General features: G+C 37.8%; 1 protein-coding gene across 1 annotated transcript in view; it reads right to left on the bottom strand.

The window, feature by feature from the left end:
• The window catches only part of LOC143388496 (contactin-3), a 307981-nt gene extending 285215 nt beyond the window's left edge, over nucleotides 1-22766 (bottom strand). The window contains 1 exon segment of the mRNA XM_077108341.1: nucleotides 22705-22766. Within this exon segment, the coding sequence (XP_076964456.1) occupies nucleotides 22705-22766 (62 nt within the window).
• Between the last annotated feature and the right edge of the window lie 747 nt (nucleotides 22767-23513).

Below are 23513 nucleotides of genomic sequence, written 5' to 3'. Positions count from 1 at the left end.
GATATGAATGAGAGAGGTCTTTAATCAATCCCCTGTGGATAGTGAAGGACAATTGTGTATAATTATAAGTAAGATTATAAGTGGTATAAATAATTTAATTCATACAGCAGATTTTAAAAACATATATGAAATTTACATCTTCATCACCTAATAATGTACAAAAAATCAATTATATGTTAATTTACACACAGTCTCAAAAATTCCAGAGAAGTAGTGGTGCAACCCTCAGCAACTTGGTTTCTGATATACATGCAATAATATTTAGCATTTGATGACAAAAGGTTAGTCTTCAAAAGCATCAGTAGATGAAAAGTATAATTTCCAAATTAACCAGGTGAGATTTTGGATTTTGGTTTTCAAATTAGAAGAGCCTGTTTCTTTTTCATCTGTCTGTTTTCATCTCAGAGGTATGGGAAATAATGTCACATTTCAAGGTGAGGGAGAGGTCAGTTGTGAAATTTAGAGGCTGGATTAGTTCTCCTTAGTGGCCCTTATTACCAAGTGGTGCCTCACCCTTCAGATCAAATTGCTTTTGTAATACACATAAAATATTTTATAAACCTGGAAGAAATTTGGCTCCCAACAATCCAAAAGAAAACGTTTGTCAAATTGAGCACCTACTCACTCACTTGCCACCTGTCCTATGAACACAGGGAGTCACTAGGAAAGGAAGTCTGGGAACCAAGCCGCTTTCACCCAATTTACTTGGCCTGTTTTTAACAAAGGTATCTGAAGGCTCACTGTTCTTTGCTGAAGTTGGGAAACCAGTGTTTTGAGGACTGTTTGCTGTGCTCAGACCCAGTGGTTAAAAGATGGCTGTGCCTTTCCTATGGTCCAGGTGCCCATTAGCTGTGGTCTTGGTGTATGGTCCATGGTTTTTTACAGGTCTACTAGAAAAAGTCCTCAGGGTTTTTCAAAACAGCCAGTTGTATTTGATTCTTAAACTGCTCTTAAGTATGATGCTGGTGTGTCCACAGCACCAAAAGTTCTAGAATTTGATGAACCACAATATTTAGTGATTTGTGTGATGAATATAATATTTTAAGTTGGGTTCTAATTGTAGTGCAGGTTTTGTTTCTAGCTCCAGGTCTTGGTAAGACAGGTGCTGGAGCTCCTAAAGCAGAAAGTGGAAAATTAGTAGGACTGGCTCTGATTTATTTATTTCAACACAGCCTGAGTAACACAGACATTTAGTAAACATTGATTGAAACTATTGGAGCCTAAGAGGAAGGCATATGATTGCCATGCATGCATTTTTCCAGATACTTCTTTATTTTAAACATTCTGCCTCTTTACACATAGTGGTATTGTTTTTGTGTGGATATTGACTAATACATGGTTATCTTGGTCTGGGCTTTACAGAGTTAAAGCAAAGGAAACTTTGTGGGTGGACGTGTGTGAGCTGAAGCACCTAGCATCACGACATCATGGAAAGTCTATTAGCTTTGAAACCTGTGTTTGTACTCCCACTTCCTCACCTATTGCTTGGATGGCCTTGGACAAGATTGTTACAAACACAAAGTATTGTGGTTGGGAAGACTGATGTTTCCATGGCTAACATCCCGGGAGAAATCTGGGGAGTGGAGAGGGAGTGAGATTAAGGGGATCAAATTTCCAGGGACTAAAAGTCCAAAAGCCTTTGCTGTCCTGCTCTCATGTTCCTGAGCACCGTGTTCCCTTGGTCAGCTCTGGGCCTTCAGCTCTGCTTCCATGGAACCCCCAAGGCTGTCAACGCTTGTCTTCCTAAAACAACCACAAGAGAGAAAGTAATTTGATAATGTCTCAATGCCTACCTTTCCACTGGGAAAAGAAATGTTTAATTCAGGTGCTGCTCTTTCAACAGGAAGATGTTTGCAGAGTATTGCATGACTCTTAAGTTATAAAGACATAGATTATGCAACATTGCTAAACTGAAGCAAAGCTTGTAGATTCATTCCCTTTGGAGAGACAAGGAAAGGACTATTGCATATGGAAAAACCTTTCAGAAATAAAATTCTACAATAATGAAAGCTCTGGGTGGCCTCTTTTTAGAACTGGGTTCACATTTCTTTTTTTCTTTAGTGGAAACGTAATGCATTTTATCATTGGGGAAAGACTGCTCCCTACCTCACTATAATGGAATAACAACATCATAGCTGAATTCCACATGTGCCATTCTTTAACCACAGTATTTGGCCAATGGCCTAAAATATTTGGCTGCAGAAGAAGGAAATTAGACTTCTGTGATTAACTCAGGGTAGTCAAAAATTCCTTTGGTGGGTGGTGAAGGGTAACAGTCTAGAGGTTGTTAAAGTTAGAGCACTGATTTTTATCCCTGAAGAAGAAATATGAACTCAGGCCCACTGGTCTGTAATTGAAAAATGACATACAAGATCCATTTATGCATGATCAGGATTTAAATCCGGATCACCATTATTTCCTAAAACACACTTATCATGGGTTTCCTTTCCACAACAAAATCTAATGCAGGGGATCAGCAGTCAATACTATACATTTGCATTTATTTACAAAGCAAATGAATATTCATTCATTCTTTTGCATCTCAAAAACACTCTCTGAATTAGGTAGTATGATATTATTACTCCCATTTGGCAGATAAGAAAGCCAAGGACAAAAAATGGTAGCTGATCAATGTCATAGAGCTACCAAGTAGCTGGCCCAGTTTGTAAGTCTAGAACAAATAATAGGGTACACATTGTTGGAGTTCCCACTATGTTCCAAACTCCTTATCTCCAACTTAATGCCCCTCCCCCATAGCACAGTGCTGTCCTCAGCCTCAGCTTCAGCATCACTTCGGGGTTCCAGTAGGCTCTCTGACCACTGTCCTGGCCCTGTATTTCCATAAGTCTGATGTTCATGGCCATCCAGCATGTCTATGCAAAAGTGAGTAAGAGATGTTGGCAAACGCACAAAGTTTTTAGAAACCATCCCTTCTCTGAGGCTTCATGATCATCCTCTCTGTACAAAGTAGTTAAGTTCCCCCCTAACTGTACACATGGAAAGTACTCAATGGTTTATGTCACCTATCAAGCAAGGTCCATGTGGAATATATATATATATATATATATATTAGTAGCTTTTCATTCAACACACAGTCTCAAATCCAGAAGAGACTTAATATGTATTAATCATTACATAATTAGTGATAATTATATAATACTAGAAGTGATACACGTACTCATGACATGCTATTCTACAGCTGTTTTTATATAGTTATTTAGTCCTCATAAAAACATATAAAGGATGGAAAACTTACATGTCTTTTGGTTTCTTGCTATAGTCTGGATCCATGTGTTGAAGGTCCCCAGTGAAATTATATTAGGAGGTAGTAAAATCTTTAAGGAGGGGCTAGTGGGAGGTTCATAGTCATTGGAAATTTATACCCTTGAAGGGGTCTCTTGGCCCCCTAGTGTCATCTTCTCTTCTTTCATTGCTTGGGCATGAGGTGAGCACTTGTATTCTGCCCTATGCTGCCTGCCATTACCTGTGGGAGTAGAACTACTCCAGACCTAAAAGCACTAGTTCCACCTGATCGTGGACTGGAAACTCTAAGACCATGAGCAAAAATCAATCTTTTCTGATTATAAGTGGATTATCTGAGATTTTTTTTTAAATCATTATGGAAAACTGACTAATTCAATTCCTTTTCCAAAGCCCAACTGTAAAACTACTCAGATGACAAAGGAAGACAAAGGCTGACTCCAGCAACTTACATGAAACACAAGACACTCCTGGACAACCAAAGGACAAACAGCATGACTGAGAAATTTCATGGGAGAAGGGGATTTACCTATGTAAATTTCTTCTTGTCTCCCATGACTCTGGGTAGACTATTATCAGCGCTGTTACCGCTGAACCTCAAAATCAGCAGCACAAGATATTTATTGAGGAAAAAAATGTTCACCAGATAACGGACATAAATATTGGAATAAATTAAGATATAATTATTGATGAGAAAACTGAAATTTTTAAAGATGGTAATGATTCCAAAACTATTCTATAAATCCAATGCGATGTTAAATAAAAGCCAGCTCCGGTACAGAATTTCAGTTGGAATCTGAATATTTCAACAGTCACTGTAAAATCTGAAGTATGAATAATATTTCAGACAAGTTTTTGATTTTTTGTTTTGTTGGAGAGAAAAGAAAAAGGGCTTGTCTTCCCTCTTATAAAGATTTTCTTTAAAGCTACAGTAATTACTAATAGTGTACTGGTAGTCGGCACAGTCCGCAAATAAAACAGATTCTACAGAGGGGAGGAGATTTGGTGTTTTAAAGAAATAACACCACAAACTGGAGTAAGGGGACATAAGTGAACTGATAGATTCTTTGGTAAATGCTATCAAGAAAACTGGCTCACCATATGCATAAAAACATAAGTTTGAGTCCATATTTTTAAATTTTTATTTTATTTTTTATTGGTTCTTTTTATTTACACAGGACAGAAGAATCTATTCTGATCAAATTATATGAGCATTGAATACATCTCATTCTATTTAGGACTCCATTCTTGTGGGTGTATGTAATGGTGGGATTTGCTTAGGTATTTTCATATATGTACATAGAAAAATTATGTTAGATTCATTCCACTGTCTTTCCTATTTCTATCCCCTCCCTTCCCTTTATTCCACTTGTCTAATTACTGAATTTCTATTCTTCCCCTCCCCAACTCCCTTACTGTGGTTTGGCTTCCACATATCAGTGAAGACATTCAACCTTTGGTTTTTTGGGTTTGGCTTTGAGTCCAGATTTGATGTCATATGAAAGAGTGAATTCCAGTGGTACAAAAGACCTGTGTATAAAAAGTAAAACTATAAAGCAAATGGGGGAAAACATGTATTTCTTTTTTCTTAATCATTGGTGTAGGGAAGTATTTCTCAGATAAGAATCCCAAATCACAAACCATACTGCAAAAATTGATTTTGACAAAATCTAAATTAAGGAGTTCTGTTCAATGAACTGCTCTATAGATTGCATTAGCATATGGGTGGTAGATTAGGAGAATATATTTACAACTTCAAAAACCAACAAGGGATTAATCTAGAAAATACAAGGGTCTCTGATGAATCAACCAGAAATGAAAATGAACATAATGCAAAAATAGGAAAAGGTGATGATGGTACAATTCAAAGACAGGGGTCATGAAAGGATCATTGGCATATGATTCTCAACCCCATTAGCTAAAATTCTTGAACTCATAAGTTAAGTATGGAATCTCATGTACTATTGGTGGCAGAGTGAACAAGATAACACTCTTCATAGAGCAATGTGGCAGAACTGCAAGAAATGAGGTGTGTATAGCCCTCTAAGGTAGACAGTGGCCTGACCCGCAAAAACAAGTAGGGCCATGACACCACAAAGAGAAAGCAAACAAAAGCCAAAAGATTACTCAACTCTGCTAAGGCATAAAACCTCCCTGGTGGTAATAATGCCATTGATGACTGATGTTACCCACACCCATCCTGTTCGCCCACACCAAAGACAAAGAAAATAGTTCAAGACACCAGGCCTCTCCAATATGGTATTGCCTTCACTCTTGGAGGATAACTGAGGACTTCCAAATTTTGGTGTCCCTTTGAGTTATAAAGAGAATCCAGAGAGCTCTGATCATTCACAACCTTGAATCCTTGACCACAAGTATGTAATGTGCACAAAAACATAAACTTAGCTGTATCTGAGTCACCAACACTTGACCCCCAGCCTTGTTGACTGACTAGCTGATCCTGAAATCTGGTTTCTTGGTGCATATCCCAGATAAACGCATATTTAATGTCATGAAAGACATGCACATGATTCTAATTATGGTCTGGGTGGCTGGGTAGCACTGGGGCCCAATTGAGGGGGCAGTGGGGTAGGAAAGATGGTGGAATGAGATGGACATCATTACCCTAGGTAGTAATGAAGACACAAATGGTGTGAATATACTTTATATACAACCAGAGATATGAAAAATTGTGCTCTATATGTGTAATATGATCTGTAATGCATTCTGCTGTCATATATAACAACTTAGAATTAAAAAGTAAATAACTTAACCAATATTTAAAGAATAAATAAATAAATACAATCTTTAAAAAAAGATAGATGGGACTGGTTAGGGTATATTCTGTGGGGCCCCGTTTCATTAAAGCAGACTTTCTGATACATTTTGTCATCGTCCTTTCCACTGCCTATCGTCTTCTCCATCTATACTTCCTTTTCTTTTTATGCTTTCTGATTGGTTTTACAGATGGCTATTTGTGGGTTTATTTATTTGGTTAAGACTTTGCCCTCTATAGTCCTGCATTTACCCAATAATTATTCCTAATGCAAGTTATTCCTGATTGTTTTAACATCTGGCATGATCTGGGTCCTATAGCAACAGATATTTCTTCAACAACTATCTTGGACCCCACATTGATTAGGACTTCCATGCTGAAAACTCATTTTGAACCCAACACATGACATTCTCCAACCTATTCCGAAAAATGACCCTGGTTTCTTCTGATCATGATTTAGATTCTTAGCTTGTTACCTAATCTACATAAGGAGTAAATTGCCCTTTTGGACTGACCTGTCCTGGTTTGCCCATCTTGGTCCTAATTAAGTGGATGGCATGTCCTCATGTTTGGTTCTGACTCAACCAGAAGGAACCAGGTGCAGTTTGGGTTCCACTGTACTCTTTACTGGAGTGGAATGGAGTAGCTCTGTACCCTGCCCATGTTCTTTGGGACAATTAGCTTCACACCTCTCTCTCCCAGTGACTCACCCTCTCTGCCAGGTAACTGAGAGGCAGTTATGTCCTTCCTCATGAGGTGATGGAGTCAAAGGAGAGTGGTGCTGTGTTAACCCTAAGTGTGAAATATTACTTGCTTCATGACCTCTATTAGCAGCCTTCTTAGAAACAATGAAAGAGAAGAAACAATGATGGAAAGAACAAGTTAGGAACAGATAGGCCATCCTAAAGTGAGTAGAAAACTTCAGGTTGCGGACAGAGAAAGAGTCTAAGAGGAGACAGGGCACAGTACCTGGGAAAACTGGGTGAAGGGAAGAAAAAGCAAAGTCAAGGTGAAAAGAAATAAGACAGGTTTTTAAATATTTATTTTTAGTTGTAGTTGGACACAATATCTTTATTTCACTTATTTATGTTTATGTGGTGCTGAGGATTCAACCCAGGGTCTCACAAGTGCAAGGCGAGCACCTCTACTACTGAGCCACAACCTCAGCCCCAGGAAATAAGACAAGATTAAAAAGGTAATGACCTAGCCATGTAAATATCACTTAGACTTATAAAAACTTGTCAGGGATCCTGGAGACCATCCTAACATTAATACAATATAATGACCATGGACCACACCCTTCTAAGGAACTCTGCTTAAAGCACTGTGATCAGACTTGGAAATAGAAGGACAAGTTATAATTGTTTGAGGTCATAGGATCTTGGGCAGATCACCTTTCTTAGCCCTAGCTTCTGACATGTTTAATGTTGGGTGTGAAAACATTGAAATTACTTTCCTGCCTGAGGCATCCAACAGATCTTTAGAAACAAAATAAGAGAATGGATGTGAGAGCCCTTGATCAAGCTGTAAAACTGATACTAATGGAGCAAATTATAATTGTTGTGGCGATTTCACAGGGGGAAAGAAATGTGAACAATAGCATTAGTTGCTCTTTCACAGGTTTGCCAGTCTGTGGGAACAGGGAAATATCAAGGACAGCCATCTGACCTAGGGATATAATTACTAATTCATTCCACCTTCCTTTCAGAGTTCTTATGACAATTAACTTGCCAAGTTTCAACCACAAGACCATATATTTGCTAGATCACATGGGGAAATGTGGTTCATTCTGATTATTTGTTTGTATTAACATTATTAGCGTAGTGCTTCATTTATTAAGCTGGCCCAAATTCAATCTGTCAAGAGGCTTCCCAGCTCCTGAAAGTGTAAAAATACTCTAAAATGCATGTGATTTTTTAAGTAGGAGAACACAGAGCTCACTCCTTCTTAGCTGACCTTGTTAGTGATCACCTTGGTCCTTGGGCAGAGCGATATTCATGCTAATGACAGACCTGAGCTGTTCTAAAGTCTCGAAGATCCTTCTGGATTGTCAAAGGAATATTCATGTATACTAATGGCAGTTTTAATATTTAATGTACTTTAATTTTTCTAATTATTTAGAAGTTGATAATCAGCGCCCTCACCCAACCTAGGTCATTTGGATCAACCAGACCACTCATTTTCTGAGTATACAGAGCAACTAAATATACATTAAATGATATCCTTCAATGCTTCTCCTTCAGGGTTACAGATAACACAGTAAGTTCAGACACTTGTGGATGGAATCACTATGGTACCCAGATTCGTTAATTATTGTTTTTTAAGTCGTAAGTTGCCCAGGAAACACCCCCCATTCTTTAGCCTCACCGCTCCTCTTTGTTTCCAGATACTCTCTATTTCAGTCATGCAGACCTCTATGCAGTTGCCTCATGCGCCATTCTGTTCAATAATTGTGTCTCTATGAAACTTTCTCTGCTCTCATTCTCTTTACAGCCACAACCTTAGTTCAACCTCTATTCATCCGGAAATCTTCTCCTCATGCTTCAAAACTCATTGCAGGCTCCCTCCCCCACCCCACGAGGCCTTCCCAAACTCTCTGTGGATAAACAGGATATCTCTCTTGGTGGCCTCTATACCACTCCTTGGGAGATCTCAGTTATTTTTATATCTGTGACCCCACAAAAGGCTGCAAGCTCTTTGGGGGAGAGGAGAATGATTTGTTCATCTTCACATTTCCCTTTCCCAGCTGAGGGTCTGGCTGGAAAGATCTACATTGCTCAGGAATGCTGGAAGTTTCCTCCAGTCTGATTTGTCACCTTCAGGAGCTTTACTGCCCTAGGCTGCTGTTTAGAGTGATCTGGAAAACCGGTTTTTCCTTAGGACAGATGGGTGTGACTATGAAAATGGTATGCAGGATTAGTCAAATGCTATGCTGTTTCCCTCAGGAACTGTCTAGACCCAGGGCTCTCAGACAGTTCAGCTGTGGTGCTTCTGTGGCCGTGGATGGGGCCGTGCAGGGGGCTGAGGCTCTTCAGAGGATGAGCATTGCTTTCCCAGAATTCTACTACAGAGAGAAGGTGAGGCTGCTTACCAAGAACTTTTTTTGTGTGCCATAGTAACCTAAAATATTGGTTCTCCCTTGTCACTGAAAAAGAAATAGCGTATCTGCCTTTCTTTCTGCCTCTTTCTCCTGATGTATATCTTTGGACTGTAACAAGTCAACAGTTTTACATTGAACATAGGTGAAACTGATCATGCTAAAATTGCTAGGTACAAGCAGAATTCTGTGCAGTGCTGGGGGTGGGGTGGGGGTGGGGGGTAAAGGCATTAACAGTTCACTGGCAGAGGCATGTAAGAAGGCAAATTGAGACTTGGCCAATTCCTGGATGCGGACAGAGAAGGAAAAAAATGTATCTAGAGTTGTGTGAGCTAAGAATTGACAATCAGCTGCTGTGGCCATGAATGCTATCCAGTTCCAGGGAAGGGTAGGGAAGGAGGGGGGCAGAGAGAAAGAGAGAGAACAAAAGAGAGTGAGAGAGCGTCCAGCAGGTAAGAACTACTTATAAGCATGGTGTTGCTCCATTTTGAGTTTCCAGCTGGTGATATTTTTGTTTGAGGTGTCATTCTGGAACAATTTTCATTGTTCAATACCACAAGTAAGAATGGTATTTTGGTACCTCATCATTACTGGAGGAATTAATGAACTATGTTTAATACTAATGAAACTAAAAATTTCTAACAGACAAAAGAGCACATTTGTATATGTATTTAGAGAGAGAAATATACATAAATTTATATGTGTGATATACCTATATAATAAAAGCGATTTTATTCAGCATGGTTATCAGAGTTTTTAATAAAATCAGTCACAGTTCTCTCTCACTGCTGATTTAAACATGAGGGCCTGGACTGTGTCAATCACCATTGCAGAGAAATCGTCAAGAGAAAGGAAAGTTGTGATTTAGTAATTATCTATTCTTGTTTTCTAATATGCAGCAAAATCATAATTTTATAGAACCATTCCCCTAACTCCTCCAAGTGAAAAGATCAAGACGTCAGGGAATTTAGGAGAAGGGATTTCAAAGGATTGTTATTGGGAATTCTTTTTATTTCTTTCATTACCTATGAAGTGATAAATGCAATGTGGGAAGCTCTCTGCTTTGTGCAGCAATAAAGAGAGGGGAATAGACTGAGGTATGTCCACCCAGAGGACCACTATGGCCACTAAAACACAAATCAAATGTATATGCATGGACATGGCCCGGGGTTCAGCACATATTCACCAGTAGAAATATCCAGAGAATAATGCTTAATGATAGCTCATTTTGAGGGTTCCTATGTAAGATTGAGTGGGTGGGACTATAAGTGTCTCTCTCTATGCACATTCTATTGTTTTGATGTTTGTAGTTGATAAATTTCTTACATAGAGAAAGAACAGTGGAAAGAAAGTGTGTGAGAGAATGAAAAGAATAGAAAAAAGGAATTAGAAACAGCCCCCCCCATGTGATCAAGATGCAAAGATTTTAAGGGGGCAGTAACCTTCTATTTCCTGCTATGAGTTGATAAAGTTATTGTGTTAAGAAGCAATATAAGCTCTCTATTTTAAATTGTCCCTAATAGGTTTTTTTTTTCTGCTATTAATGTGCTGTGTTCTTAATTAAACACTGACCTTTTACAAATTAAATAGAGTATTAAAGAAAGGGAAAAGAATACATTTGGGAACCATGAGCAACACACAACTTGGACAACTTTCAGAGAATCACAGAGACAAATAGGGTTAGGTAAGAAGAAGGAAGGGCAATAATATTAATAATAAAACCTTTGTAAACATTATACTTTATGATGGGCAAAACATCTCATCACTTGTGCATCTTATCGGGCATTTAGATAGTTTTATAAAGGGTGTTTGTGGATATATGTGTGTTAAGGTTCTGAGAAATAAATATTTAAAATATTTTCAGAGAAGAGAATTAATATAACACACACATCTACACACTCACAATTTGAAAGCTACCTAAGTGGCTATTCATGTACAAAACCCAAATCATAATCTTATTTGTTTTCTATTTATTTTCTACTAAGTCTATGAGGTTCAATTACGAGTCTTACTGTATAACTGAATACACCTTATGATTATTCTTCAAATTTTATATAGAGAAATCTCAGAGATGCTGGGGTGGCATATAAGGTGGTAGAAAATGTGGCTTTGTTAAAGGTGGTGTAGCTTGAAAAAGAAAGCAGTTAATTCCACATGACCCAGGAAATAGAAGGTGGAGCCTTCTATTTAAAAAGTCTGTCTCACTAAAACCTTTACACTTAAGAAAAAAATAAAACCCATTTTTGTCTGAATACAAAAGCATTACATGCTCAGGTAGCTGTAATTAGACGCTCATGTGTCCATTGCACTTTCCAAAAAAAAGAAGTCTTTAGAGCACTGGCAGAGTAGTGACTTCCTAGTGGCAAGCTGTTCCTGGTACCAAAGGTACCTTACTCAGAGGTGGCTGTGAAGCTACAGGCGTCCACTCTGCTGGGTAATGGGAGAAAGATGCATGCTTGATAGATAAAATAATGACCCCCATTGAAGATTTTTTGCTAATTTATATTGCAAAGGGACTTTGTAGATGTGATTAAAACATGGATCTTCAGATGGGGAGGTGATCCTGGATTGCCTGGGAAGACCCAATGTAATCAAAAGGGTCCTTTAAAAGGGGAAGGGAGCAGTCAGAATCTGGGAGATGTCATGAAGGAAGAGATGAGAGTGGGTTGGAGGGAAATTCGAAGCTGCTGCCCTGATGGCTTTGAAGATGAAGGGACCACAGGCCAAAGAATGTGGACAGCCTCTAGAACCTGGAAAGACAAGAAAATTGATTCCCCTAGAGCCCTCAGAAAAGAATGCAGCCCTGCTGACACTTTGATTGTAGCCCAGTGAGACAAACTTGCCCATTGGACCTTCAGAATTATGAAATAATAATTTTGTCTTGTTTCAAGCTACAAAATGTGTGGCCATTTGTTACAGCAGCAATAGGAAATGAATACAAGCTATACTAGGTTTTCCAGGTGATAAAAAATAGTATCTATCAATCTATCAGTGTCCACAGGGGATAAAAAATAGGAAAGCAGGAGAATGTGGCTGAGGAAGAGGTAGCAGAGCCAATGATAATGGAAAGGACTTCGAGTTGGGCTTACAAATGTATGGGCCACAAACTGTGCTTTTCTGTCATTCTTCCTTAATTTCAGGTCCATGGAAAAGTGGCATAATCATGACCCATGTACAGTAATATATTTACTTCATCATGCAGGATATTTTCTGCAGATTGTAGAAAAATTACAAAACCAGTTTCACCAAGGTCCAATGAAGTAAATATCCTGGTATTTAATCCTTCCATATATTAACCATTCTCTTTTGTTCAGGCCTTTGTAAATTTGCAAGGACAAATTTAACTGTAAAGAATAAATTATTTAGAACCCACAGGAAAGGCTTTCTGAACCAATTCCCACAGAGTAGACATTTCTTGAATCTCAATCTTCCATCACTGTCCAAAAGATGCAAAAGAAGTTGGACAAGGCACTTCATCTCCCCAAGGTTTCTCTTTTGTGAAATGCTGCCTAATTCATTGAGACAGGCAGAGAATCTTGAATCTTAGATCTGGACAGAAACCCATAGCTGACAGGAGCCCAGATTTCTCATTTTATTTGAGAACACTGAGGCAGCCACTTGTCCTATTATTACACTATACCCTGTCTGTGCACAAATGCACAATGGGCAAGGACCATACAAGGGAGGCAGAAGTGAGAGGCTTGGGGCCTCAAGATTGTGATGTAGGAAGAAAAATAGAGCAATAGTGAAAATGTACAAAATGGTTCTGAAATGTCATGGCTGAGGTGAGCACAGGTATTGGGTGGGCTCAGAGAAGGTGCACTAGCTCAGAAAGTCATCACTCATTGTGAATGAGCATTAATTTTTTAAAATAAAAGATTTATTGACTTCTTTTTATTTTAAAAAAATTGTCCTATCCTTGGTCTATTATTTTGAAAATATAGTAAGATAACATGAGGAAATTGGAAGTTGTCCATGATCACATCATTCAAAGATTGTCACTCTTTGTATTGTGTTAAATATTTTGTGTAGCTATACATAGATATATACATATCTATTAAGATACTGTGTATAACACATAAAAGTTTATATTAAAAATATACATATAGTGAGAGACAACAGAACAATAGTTTAATTTTGTAAAATTCTGATATCTCTCATAGATTATGCGTGTTAATGTCTATAATCTTGCTATTATTTTCTGTTTTATAAGCTGTCATAAATATCTCATTTAGAATTTTTAAATCTCAGTGTTAGAGGAGGATATACTAAATATCTTCTAGTCCATCAATTAAAGAAATAAACTTTCACTTTTAAAATAATTTGACATCATTTTTTTGTTCCCCATACCCACTTTCCCCATTAATCATGTCTTACATTAGAATAGTACATGTTTTAATCAGCTTTTTCATCCCTGTGACCAAAAGATCCTACAAGAACAATGTGGAGGAGGAAAAGTTTGTGTTGGCTCATGGTTTCAGAGGTCTCAGTCCATAGATGGCCCAGTCCATAGCTCTGGGCCTAAGGCGAAGCAGAAATCACAGCAGAAGGGCATGGTGAAAAAAAAAATCTCAGGATACAGGAAACAGAGAGAGCTACTCTTACCAGGGAAAAATGTAAACCCCAAAATTGTGCTCCCAGTGACTCACTTCCTCTAGCCACACCCTACCTGCCTATGTTACCACAAGTTAATCTATATTAGTAGCTTAATCCACTAATTACTTTACAACTCTCATACTTTAATCATTTCACCTCTGAAAATCCTCATATTGTCTCACATATGAGCTTTGGGGGACACCTCATATCTAATTCATAACAGGACCTTTATTGTAGTTGATGAGCAAGGAATATGTCATTATTGATTTCATAGCTTATTTAAATTTCCTCAGTTTTTACCCAATGATCTTTTACTGTTTCATTATTCCAACCAGGATATACATCACATTTAGTTGTTATACCTCTTTAGGTTCTTCTTTACTGTCATAGTTTCTCAGACTCCTCTTGTCTTTGATGTTCTGGAGAGTTTTGAGGAGTGATGAACATGTACCATGTAGACTATTTTCTGGTGGAATTTCCCTGTGTTTTTTTTTTTTTTTTTGTCTGTGGTTATATCAGGTTTATGGACTTGGAAAGGGCAATCACAGAGGTAGCAGTCTCATCAGACTAAATCAGTGGAGCATGCTATTGGCATGACTTATCATTATTGATACTAGCATTGATCTCCTAAGGTAGTGTTTCTCAGGTTTCCTCACAGAAAGTTACTCTCATCACCTATTTCCACACTTATTTTTTGAAAGAAAGTCACTATGCATAGCTCATAACCCAAAGTAGAAAGATCAAAATGCTTCACCTCCTTGAAGGCGGAATATCTACATAAATTATTTGGAATTCTTCTGCACAGATTTTTCTATCCCATCATAATTATTAAACTTATTCACTAATCTGTTTATAACAGCATCGACTCATTGATATTTATTTAATACTTTGGGTAATAATTCAATACTGCTTTATTTTGTTGATTAAATTGAACTATTTGGGGGCTGGGGCTGTAACTCAGTGGCAGAGCGATTGCCTAGCACATGTGAGGCACTGGGTTTGATCCTCAGTATGACATAAAAATAAACAAATAAAATAAAGGCATGCTGTCCATCTACAACTACAAAATTTTTCTTTTTTAAATTGTATTATCTTTGGCCATGAAGAATTCCTTCAATTAGCTACTGTGTTTCTTTGACATACTACACATCACTCTGTGTGTGTTTGTGAGAGATATGGGGGGGGGCAGGGGGAAGAAAGGGAGGGAGAGAGGGAGGAAGGAAGGAAGGAAGGAAGGAAGGAAGGAAGGAAGGAAGGAAGGAGAGAGAGATTAGCACGTTAATACTTTCTGGCACTGCAAAGTGTTACAAGTTCATCTTTTATATTTCCTACCCTAGACCTAGAATCAGAATGTATTAAAAACCAAGCTCTAGACACTAGGTGTGCTCATTACTAGTGGGGCATGTGCTTCTAGGCCCTCTCAGAAGACAGAGGAAATATATGCATTTATGCTAATCCATGAATAATATATGCATACCTATTTGTATATGTTGCCATCTATACATCTATAATAAGATAAATAGAAATGAACACTGATGTCTCCGATTCTAATTTATTACTACATGGGTTATTCTAGACTCTTCTGTTTGCTTAATTGTGCTCCAATTGTGAAAAACCCAGCTTCACAAAAGGTTTTTCAATTTCATTTCCAATTATCCTTGCTAGAGATTTAACCACTCTTTGTTCTTTACAAAGAACTAACTTTTGGTTTCATAAATTCTTTTTCTATTGTTTTCCGGTTTTCAATTTCCTTGATTTCTACTTCATTTTTATTTCTTCTCATTTGCTTTTCTTCTTGCTTTAGGCTCATGTTGCTCTTCTTTATTTACTAAAAAAGAAGTTCAAATTATACATCATTCTTCTTTGCCTATAATGCTATAATTTTTCTTCTAAACACTACATTGGTTGTAACGTACCACTTTTGATAGGTTGCATTTGCATTTACATTTAGTTCAAAATATTTAAAATTTTTATTGAGATTACTTTTTAAACTCCTGTGTTATTTAGAAGTTGTTATTTTATTTTTATTGTTTTTGTTTTTTTAGTAGTGTTTCTAGGGGAAAATCCAGGGCCTCATGCATGACAGCCAAGTACTTCAACACTGAGATACCCCCTCTGCCCTAGAAGCATATTTTCAATCTTAAAATATTTTGGTACTTTTGTTATAGATTTCTAATTTGATTCTATTGTGGCATAACAATTCACTTTGTGTGATTTCTATTCTTGTAAATATATTGTGCATTTTACGGCCCAAAATATGGTCTATCTTCATGAATGATTCATGTGAGTTTGAGAATATACTTTCTCCTGTAATTGGATGAAATTTTCTATAAATGTCAGTTAGATCAAGTTCATTAATAGTGTTTTTCAAGTCGTTAGTATTCTGGTTTTCTGCCTGCTTGGGATATCAATGACTGAAAGATGGGTGTTTAAATATCCAGCTACAATAGTTTCTATTTCTCCTTTCAATTTTTATTGATTTCTACCTCATAGATTTGGATGCCTGATGTGAGGTACATGCACGTGAAGGATTGTTACATCTTCTTGGAGAAATGATCCTTTTATCATTAGGCAATGCCTGTCTTTATCCTGCAGCCCCAGCCCCAATATACATTTTTAAAACAAATCTACCTTTAAATAACACTATATCATTTCACATGTTGGACAGTTACCTTATACTGCAATATTCTCAATCTTTCCTCCCATCCTTTCTGATACTGTCATTCATTTCTCTTATCTATATACGACAGTCACCCAATGCATTGTTATTATTACTTTAAACTGTTACTTTTTAGATCAATTAAAAAAAGAGAAACTGAAGAGTTTAACTTTCCTTTTTTAATTCCCTCTCCAATATTTCTCCTTGGCTCAAATACAAGTTTTTGATTCATATTAGTTTTCTTTTACCTGAAAAAAAATTATTTTTGCATTCTTACAGGACAGTTCTGCAGGTAATAAATTCTCTCTATTTTTGTTTTTCTGTTAATGTCTTATTTCTGCTTTACTTGTGATGGATGAATTCACTGGATATAGAATTTCAATTTAGTGGAGGTTTTTTTGTTCAATACTTGAATTATTTCTCTTCACTCTGTTCTTGCTTACATAGCATCTGGTGAGAGGTCTGCTATAACTCTTCTTCTCCTTGCTCCTTTATAGATAAATCCCTCTCTTCACTCTGCCTTCTTTAAAAATCTTCTCTGTTTGAGTATAAGAGGTCTATGTGTGGTTTTCTGGTATTTATTCAACTTTGTGTTTTCTGAACTTCCTAAATATGTGGCCTGGTGTCTGGTGTTAATTTTGGAAACTTCTCAGCTATTATTACTTCAAACATTTTTTCCTGTGCTGTTGTCTCTTACTTCTAGTATTTAAATTAAATATTATGTGTCTCACTTGGACATTGCTTTGCATTTCATTCTTTTGCATTTTTCGTTTGGGAAGTTTCTACTGACCTCTCTTCAAGTTCATGCATCCTCCCTTTTGTGTGAGTGAGCAGGTGTTCTATACATACATCTCCAGGAACCAGGCATTCCTCGTTCATTTCACCCTTTTTTTCCATCCTTTTAGTATTTTTTTAGTTGTAGGTGTACACAATACCTTTATTTTTTAATTTATTTTTATGTGGTGCTGAGGATGAGACCTGGGGCTTGCATGTGCAAGGTGAGCACTCTGCCGCTGAGCCACAACCCCAGCTCCTCCTTCTTCTCATTCTTGAATGTCAGGAAGTTTTTTTTTTTTCATATTGATCCAACATCTCCCCACTCCTTCAGTTGGGTTTAACTCCATCTACCTGTTAGACTGCTTCTTTCTTCCTGAGAACCACTGTTCGACTGTGAAGACAATGGATGTGCTTTTCCTGAGTCCCCTCCCTTAGTCCTGTTTCTGTGACCTGTTTCTATAACTGATCCCCACTTGAAATCCTTCACCCTCTTGTACATTAAGGCTGCAGAATGAAGGTCTGCATTTACTGTAATTGAATCCTCACTGCATGCCGCATGTTTGTGCAGAGGCCCTGTTGGGGACACAATGTAAAAAAAAATATTCTTTCTTTGGAGTTTGTTGCCTACCTAGAGAGAACATGTTACTTTCAAAGTTTAAATAACTTTGTGGAAGATACTCAGAAAAGAATAAGCCACATTTGGGGTGCAGTGGAGTTTTATTTATATCTGCCTTCTGCAGTGTGGAGAGCACCCATATTACTTAAGCTAGGGAAGGTGCATTCCCCTAAGGATCCTTTTGACCCAGTACTAGACTTTTTTGGAAATTTCCCTTTTGTGAATGTCTGCTTTGAAACTTTTCCCCTGCTTTCTAGACATGTTTCCATGATGCTAGGCTGGTAGGCAGACATTTGAAAGGTAGCAAGAACATAATTTCAAATTCTGATCAAGTTAAAAGAAAAAAAGAAAGAACCCATTACTCCATTCCATAGATCAGAATATGATAACTAAGTGTTCATCGACTTCTGGGTGTATACAGAGTTAGTTCAACTGTATATGAACTTCTCCCAAGAATGTGGTATAGTAGAAAAGTAAGGATTCTGTACTGTAGTTACTAAAATATGTGTCAGGGCTGGGGATGCATCTCAGTTGTAGAATGCTTGCCTAGCATGCATGGGGCTCTGGGTTTGAAAAAAAAAAAAGTATCAAATTCTGCCACCAATACAGAATAAGGAAATGGATCTAACCTTAGGTGTTTGGTTTATCTATGCACTGTGGATAGAGACATCTTACTTCACAGGGTTGATATAAATTTAAAATAAAATAATACCTTCAAAACACCCAGAACAGTGCTTTGCACTTTGTAGACACCGTACCTGCCCTGATGTCAGCCCTGAAATAACTCATCACAAAACTAATGATGATTGGGTCCAGAGTGAATTCAACAGTGGTCCATGAGGAACCCTGGGTGCCTTCAATTTTATATTTATTCATGGAGTGGAATAGCAACATGTAAACTATCCATCTTTGGGACTGAATCAGAAACCTGAGCTTTCTCTTACCAATTTTGTGAGGTTTGTTGACATAAATTGGAATCATAAAGTTGATTGTTCTTGAATCACTGAAGAACCTCCCAATTAAAATAGTCAAAACCATGAGTTTTGGTGATACTGAGCACATGCTAGGTCTGGGGACCCATGAAAGTATATTCAACAAGGGAAAGTCCAGAAAGTATATTAATAATCAGATAACTATTCAAAGATCTGATATTGTTGAGTACCCCAAACAATGTGTAGGCCAGATGGGTCCACGTCTCTGTTTTCCATGGAATGTCCTTGGAAATTTGGTACTGTCCCTTTCAACCAAACATGTGGTGCTTGGTAAGGAAGGGGCAAAATCAATGTCCATGCACACATTACTGTGTCAAGTCAACTCAGTCCCAATTATCACATATTATTGAGCATCATCTCTTTCCTAAATGAGAATACTGTCCAGCTGCCTGGAGTGTCCTAAAAAACTTTCACAGAGCATTCATTTGCATTTGGAAAGCATTTTATACCTCAGTTACAGCAACAAGGAATTCACACACATGCAGATATTTTGAGTCATGGCTAGCGGTTCCATTTCGGGATTAAAGATCAGAGTGATGTCTCTATTTTGTGGCTTTCCTATATGGCCAGATTTAAGATATTTGTTGTTAAAAAGCAATTTCAGTTTCCTTATTGACTTTCATCTGTTCTGTTGAGTACGTAATCGAAGTCATATGAATGTACATTGTTCCCCTTGGGGATCAATAAAGTAAGGTAGTAAAGGAAATATTTTTGGTTGCCAGTTATAAGCCAGCCCATAAACATTTTTTATATATCTGGAATTGGCTCTCTTCTAAAAAACTTTATTCACCTATCCCTTATTATCATAGTTTATTTTACATACCATTATAACTGTTTATGACTTTATCTCCGTTCTACAAAAAAAAGAATGTCTTAAGCTCTAGGGCTATGTATCCAAACTAATTGTAGAATTATCATTATTACATTGATCATTATAAATCCAACACAATATATAGAATGATGATTGGATTGATTTTATAGGCAATTTCTCATGCAGTATTGCATTGATCTTTAAAATAACTTTGGAGAAGTCTCTGCACTGTAATGATGAGAATACTGAGACTCAACTGAGACTGTCCAGTGGCCTCAAAGTTAGTGATTATTGGAGCTGGAGCAGGTAATAAATCCTTCTGGCTCTCAGAAGATAAAGAATACTTTTCCTTTATCTAATACAGTGTTTCCCAGCCTTAACACTCTTGACATTTGGTTCAGAAACATTATGTCTCCCTCTCCCTCCTTCCTTCTCTCTCTCTCTCTCTCTCTCTCTTTCTCTCTCTCTCTCTCTCTCTGTGTGTGTGTGTGTGTGTGTGTGTGTGTGTGTGTAGCTACTCTGAACGTTAAAGCATGTTCAGCAGCATCCTTGGCCTGCAGCCACTAGACACCAATAGCATCCTCCATCCCATTGTGATAACCAAAAATGTCTCTAGATATTGTCAAAGGTCCCCTGGAGAGGCAATAACTATTCCAGTGTAACTCAATGGCTAAGAGCAGGCACAGTGTGGTAACTGCCCTGGGACAGAAGAATGAGTGAAGAGATGAGGGTTTCCTAGTGAAGGCAGCATTTGATTTGGATCTTTACTATAAAAAGATTGACTTGACCAAGCAGAGTTTATTGCAGTGAGAATAAATACAAAATATTTGTTGAGCATTCATGATGTGTCAAACTTAACTCTAAGGGGGAGCGTATAATAAGCATTGTTAAATGTCTTCCTAAAATGAAAACCATCTTAAAGTCCATCTAGTGGAACATAGAGCTGTTTGGGGGCAGTGAATCTCATGATATGCATTTAGCAGCTGGATTTATCCTATTATCTACTAAAGATTACTTAGGAAAGAATTGCCTCTCATTTATTTTTGTAGCTTGCTAACCTATAAATCAGTCTGAATCATCATTTAATTGTACTGTACATGGAGATTGTGTTTTCTAGTAAGTTTCTGGCTCAGTGGGGATGTTCAAAACATATTGAGCTTGAGTCTCTTGGCTTGAAAATGAAAGGGAAGAAAACCTTCCTTCAGCTTTCTACTTTTATCCAGGGCTTTTGGATCTACTGGGAAACACTCCATCAACATGACAACCAATTCTTTGGTTTAGTTTCATGGACACAGAACAGCTGGGCTAAATCTTCTACTTCTCTCTTATTTTGAATTATTGGAAAATAAGAAAGATTCTGATATCTCTGAAATAATATGATCTCTTTCCCTAAAATAATCATTCAGGAAGTGCAATCAATTGAAATGTCCTTTTTTTTTAGCTCTGGACACGAATTTGGGAGTCAGAAAGACCTGGTTTAGGAGCAGATAAGCCCAGTCACACTAATTCAATGCTTCAGGATAAATTGCTTAATATATGTGAAGCTTAATTTCATCACCTATAGAATGGGATAATAATAACTAGCATCTAAATTTCTTGGGAGAATTGAGTAAGATATGCTATAAAATTTCAGTGTGGAGAGCTTGGTAGTCATTGGCATTATTCATTTTCTTATTTTTCTCGCCACTGTTAAGAACAGAATTTCTATATGAGAAAGACTCATTTGCAAACAGAAATAAGTAGACCTTTGAAGTTGTGTTGATACAATCATTTAAGAAAGGAAACTTCACTTCTGTTGGGCTGAGTAAAGAATATGGGACTGATGAGCTCCTGGGGAGCTCCTGATTCTCTTTTTCCACCCCAATGTCACTAAAACCACACTATCAGCACTGTCCGCATCATGTTTGTAGAAGAGCTTTCCTAGGTAGAAGACGGAAGCATAGCATGACTCTTCCCAGCTTAATAACCATATATTTTGTATGTGTAATAACAAAAGAGTGTGTGTAAGAGAACAATGCCTAGAATCAGTACTGGTCAGAATTCAAACTGGAGAAAGGATGCACTAACCACTAACCAGAACCCAGGATTCTGAAGTGCTGCATTTTGGGCTTTCTGTATCAGAGTTACGTAGAGAACTTGACCAAAATGTGGATTTTATCATCACATTCCAGGCCTACTGACTATAAAGGATCTGAGATTCTCATGTACATACTGGTTTGGGAGCACATGAATCACAAGTCTCGATCTTCTGCTCTCTGTATGAGCTTTATTGCTATCATAGAAATGGATTACTTTTCTCTGGTAGTTTTAACCCATTTGGTATTTCAACCATACAACTAAATCTATGATAGATTTATAAGAAACCTGATGACTCTAATTTGGATTCTCATGTGGATCAGAAGTTTCCATTCTTGATGATTCATAGTCCTGTTTCTCCTTCTGACAGACTTAGTCCTTCCCCTCATCTTATTCTCCTTTGGGATCTAGAACTTCCTCTCACTCCAAGTTCCTTCCTAGAGTGAACTCATCTGTTCACTTTGGTTGGGAGGGTAAGCCATTGTGTGGTTGGAAATGCAGGTCAGCTCAGATGTCAGTACTGAATTCCAGACCCTGTATCTACACTGCCTTCTAATTCTTCCCCTTGGTGTTTGTTTCTATGGGAACCCCCAACTATACATTTCAAAACAAAACTCTCTAAATCTTTCCACAAACTTATGTCTCCTTCCCTAATCCCTGCTTGATAAATGGAATTGTACTGACAACTTCCTCGAGTTGGAAACCTGAGAACAATCTTCGACTACTGCCTTTCCCACATAACAGGTCAGTCAGAAAGATCTTCTGCTACTTCCTTCCACATACTTGTAAAGTAACTCACTTCTCTAGATGTCTGATCCGTGGTTTCCATCACCACTACATCTTACCTGGTACCCAACTACCTGTTTAGTCTCGTTGCTTCCATTCATTCCATTCTCCACATTGAAACAAGACCTCTTTAGAACAGAAGTCTAATAATGTCACTTTCAACTCCCTTCAGGATAAAGTTCAAGCCCTTTCTGGAATGCAGAGTCCCTTAGGTATGTTCTGGAACTGCTGGAACTGTCAGTTACGTTACTTGTTACGGACCCTTCATATGTCCCGCAATGTCCACACTGAGATCCTTGTCATTCTTCAGGTGGGCCATGCTCTCTTTTGCACATGCTATTCCCTCTCCGTGCGTTACCTTCCTTTTCCCTACTCAACATGAGGATGGGGCATACACTTCCTTACTCATACCATGAAGTCTACCGCAGATGGGTAAACTCAGTTAATGGAGAAGATATTAAAACTGGCCTTTCCTTTATTCTGGTGTCTCGTGACAATCCTTTTCTGTATGGCTTTGTTTTCCTGGCATAGGGGATTGAACCCAGGGGCCCTTTACCACTGTGTTACATCCCCAGCCATTTCATTTCTTAAAGTTTGATACAGATTCTCACTCAGTTGCTTTAGGGTCTCATCAAATTGCTAAGGCTGGCCTCAAACTTGTGGTCCTTTTACCCCAGCCTCCCGAGTTGCTGGCATTACAGGCATGGGCCACCATGCCCGCAGGACAGTCCATTATTAGTGGTAGAAGTGTTATTCAGGGATTCCAGAGATCTTAGCCCTAATATGTTAACAATTCCTTTTGTGACACTGACATGTTTCTTAGCTTTTCTGAGTCTCACCTTCCCCATCCTTGCTGTCCTAGTATAGAATTACTATGCAGATCCAGGGACCAAGGTCATAAGGATGATTTACTTAGTGAAAATATAATCTACAAACTTGATTGCCTCTCTCATTTAGTTTATTTCCCATTTCCTCACTCCCTTGACTGAGTCTTATTCTTATTTAAGACCAAGTTTAGAAACCACAATTTCCAGGATAATTTTTCTAAACCTTCAAAGCTAGGGTA

This window comes from Callospermophilus lateralis, unplaced genomic scaffold (assembly GCF_048772815.1).
Source record: "Callospermophilus lateralis isolate mCalLat2 unplaced genomic scaffold, mCalLat2.hap1 Scaffold_551, whole genome shotgun sequence".
In the NCBI taxonomy this organism is placed as follows: domain Eukaryota; kingdom Metazoa; phylum Chordata; class Mammalia; order Rodentia; family Sciuridae; genus Callospermophilus; species Callospermophilus lateralis.
The sequence above is the reverse complement of the archived record's forward strand: the minus strand, read 5'-3'. Positions and strand labels throughout refer to the sequence as shown.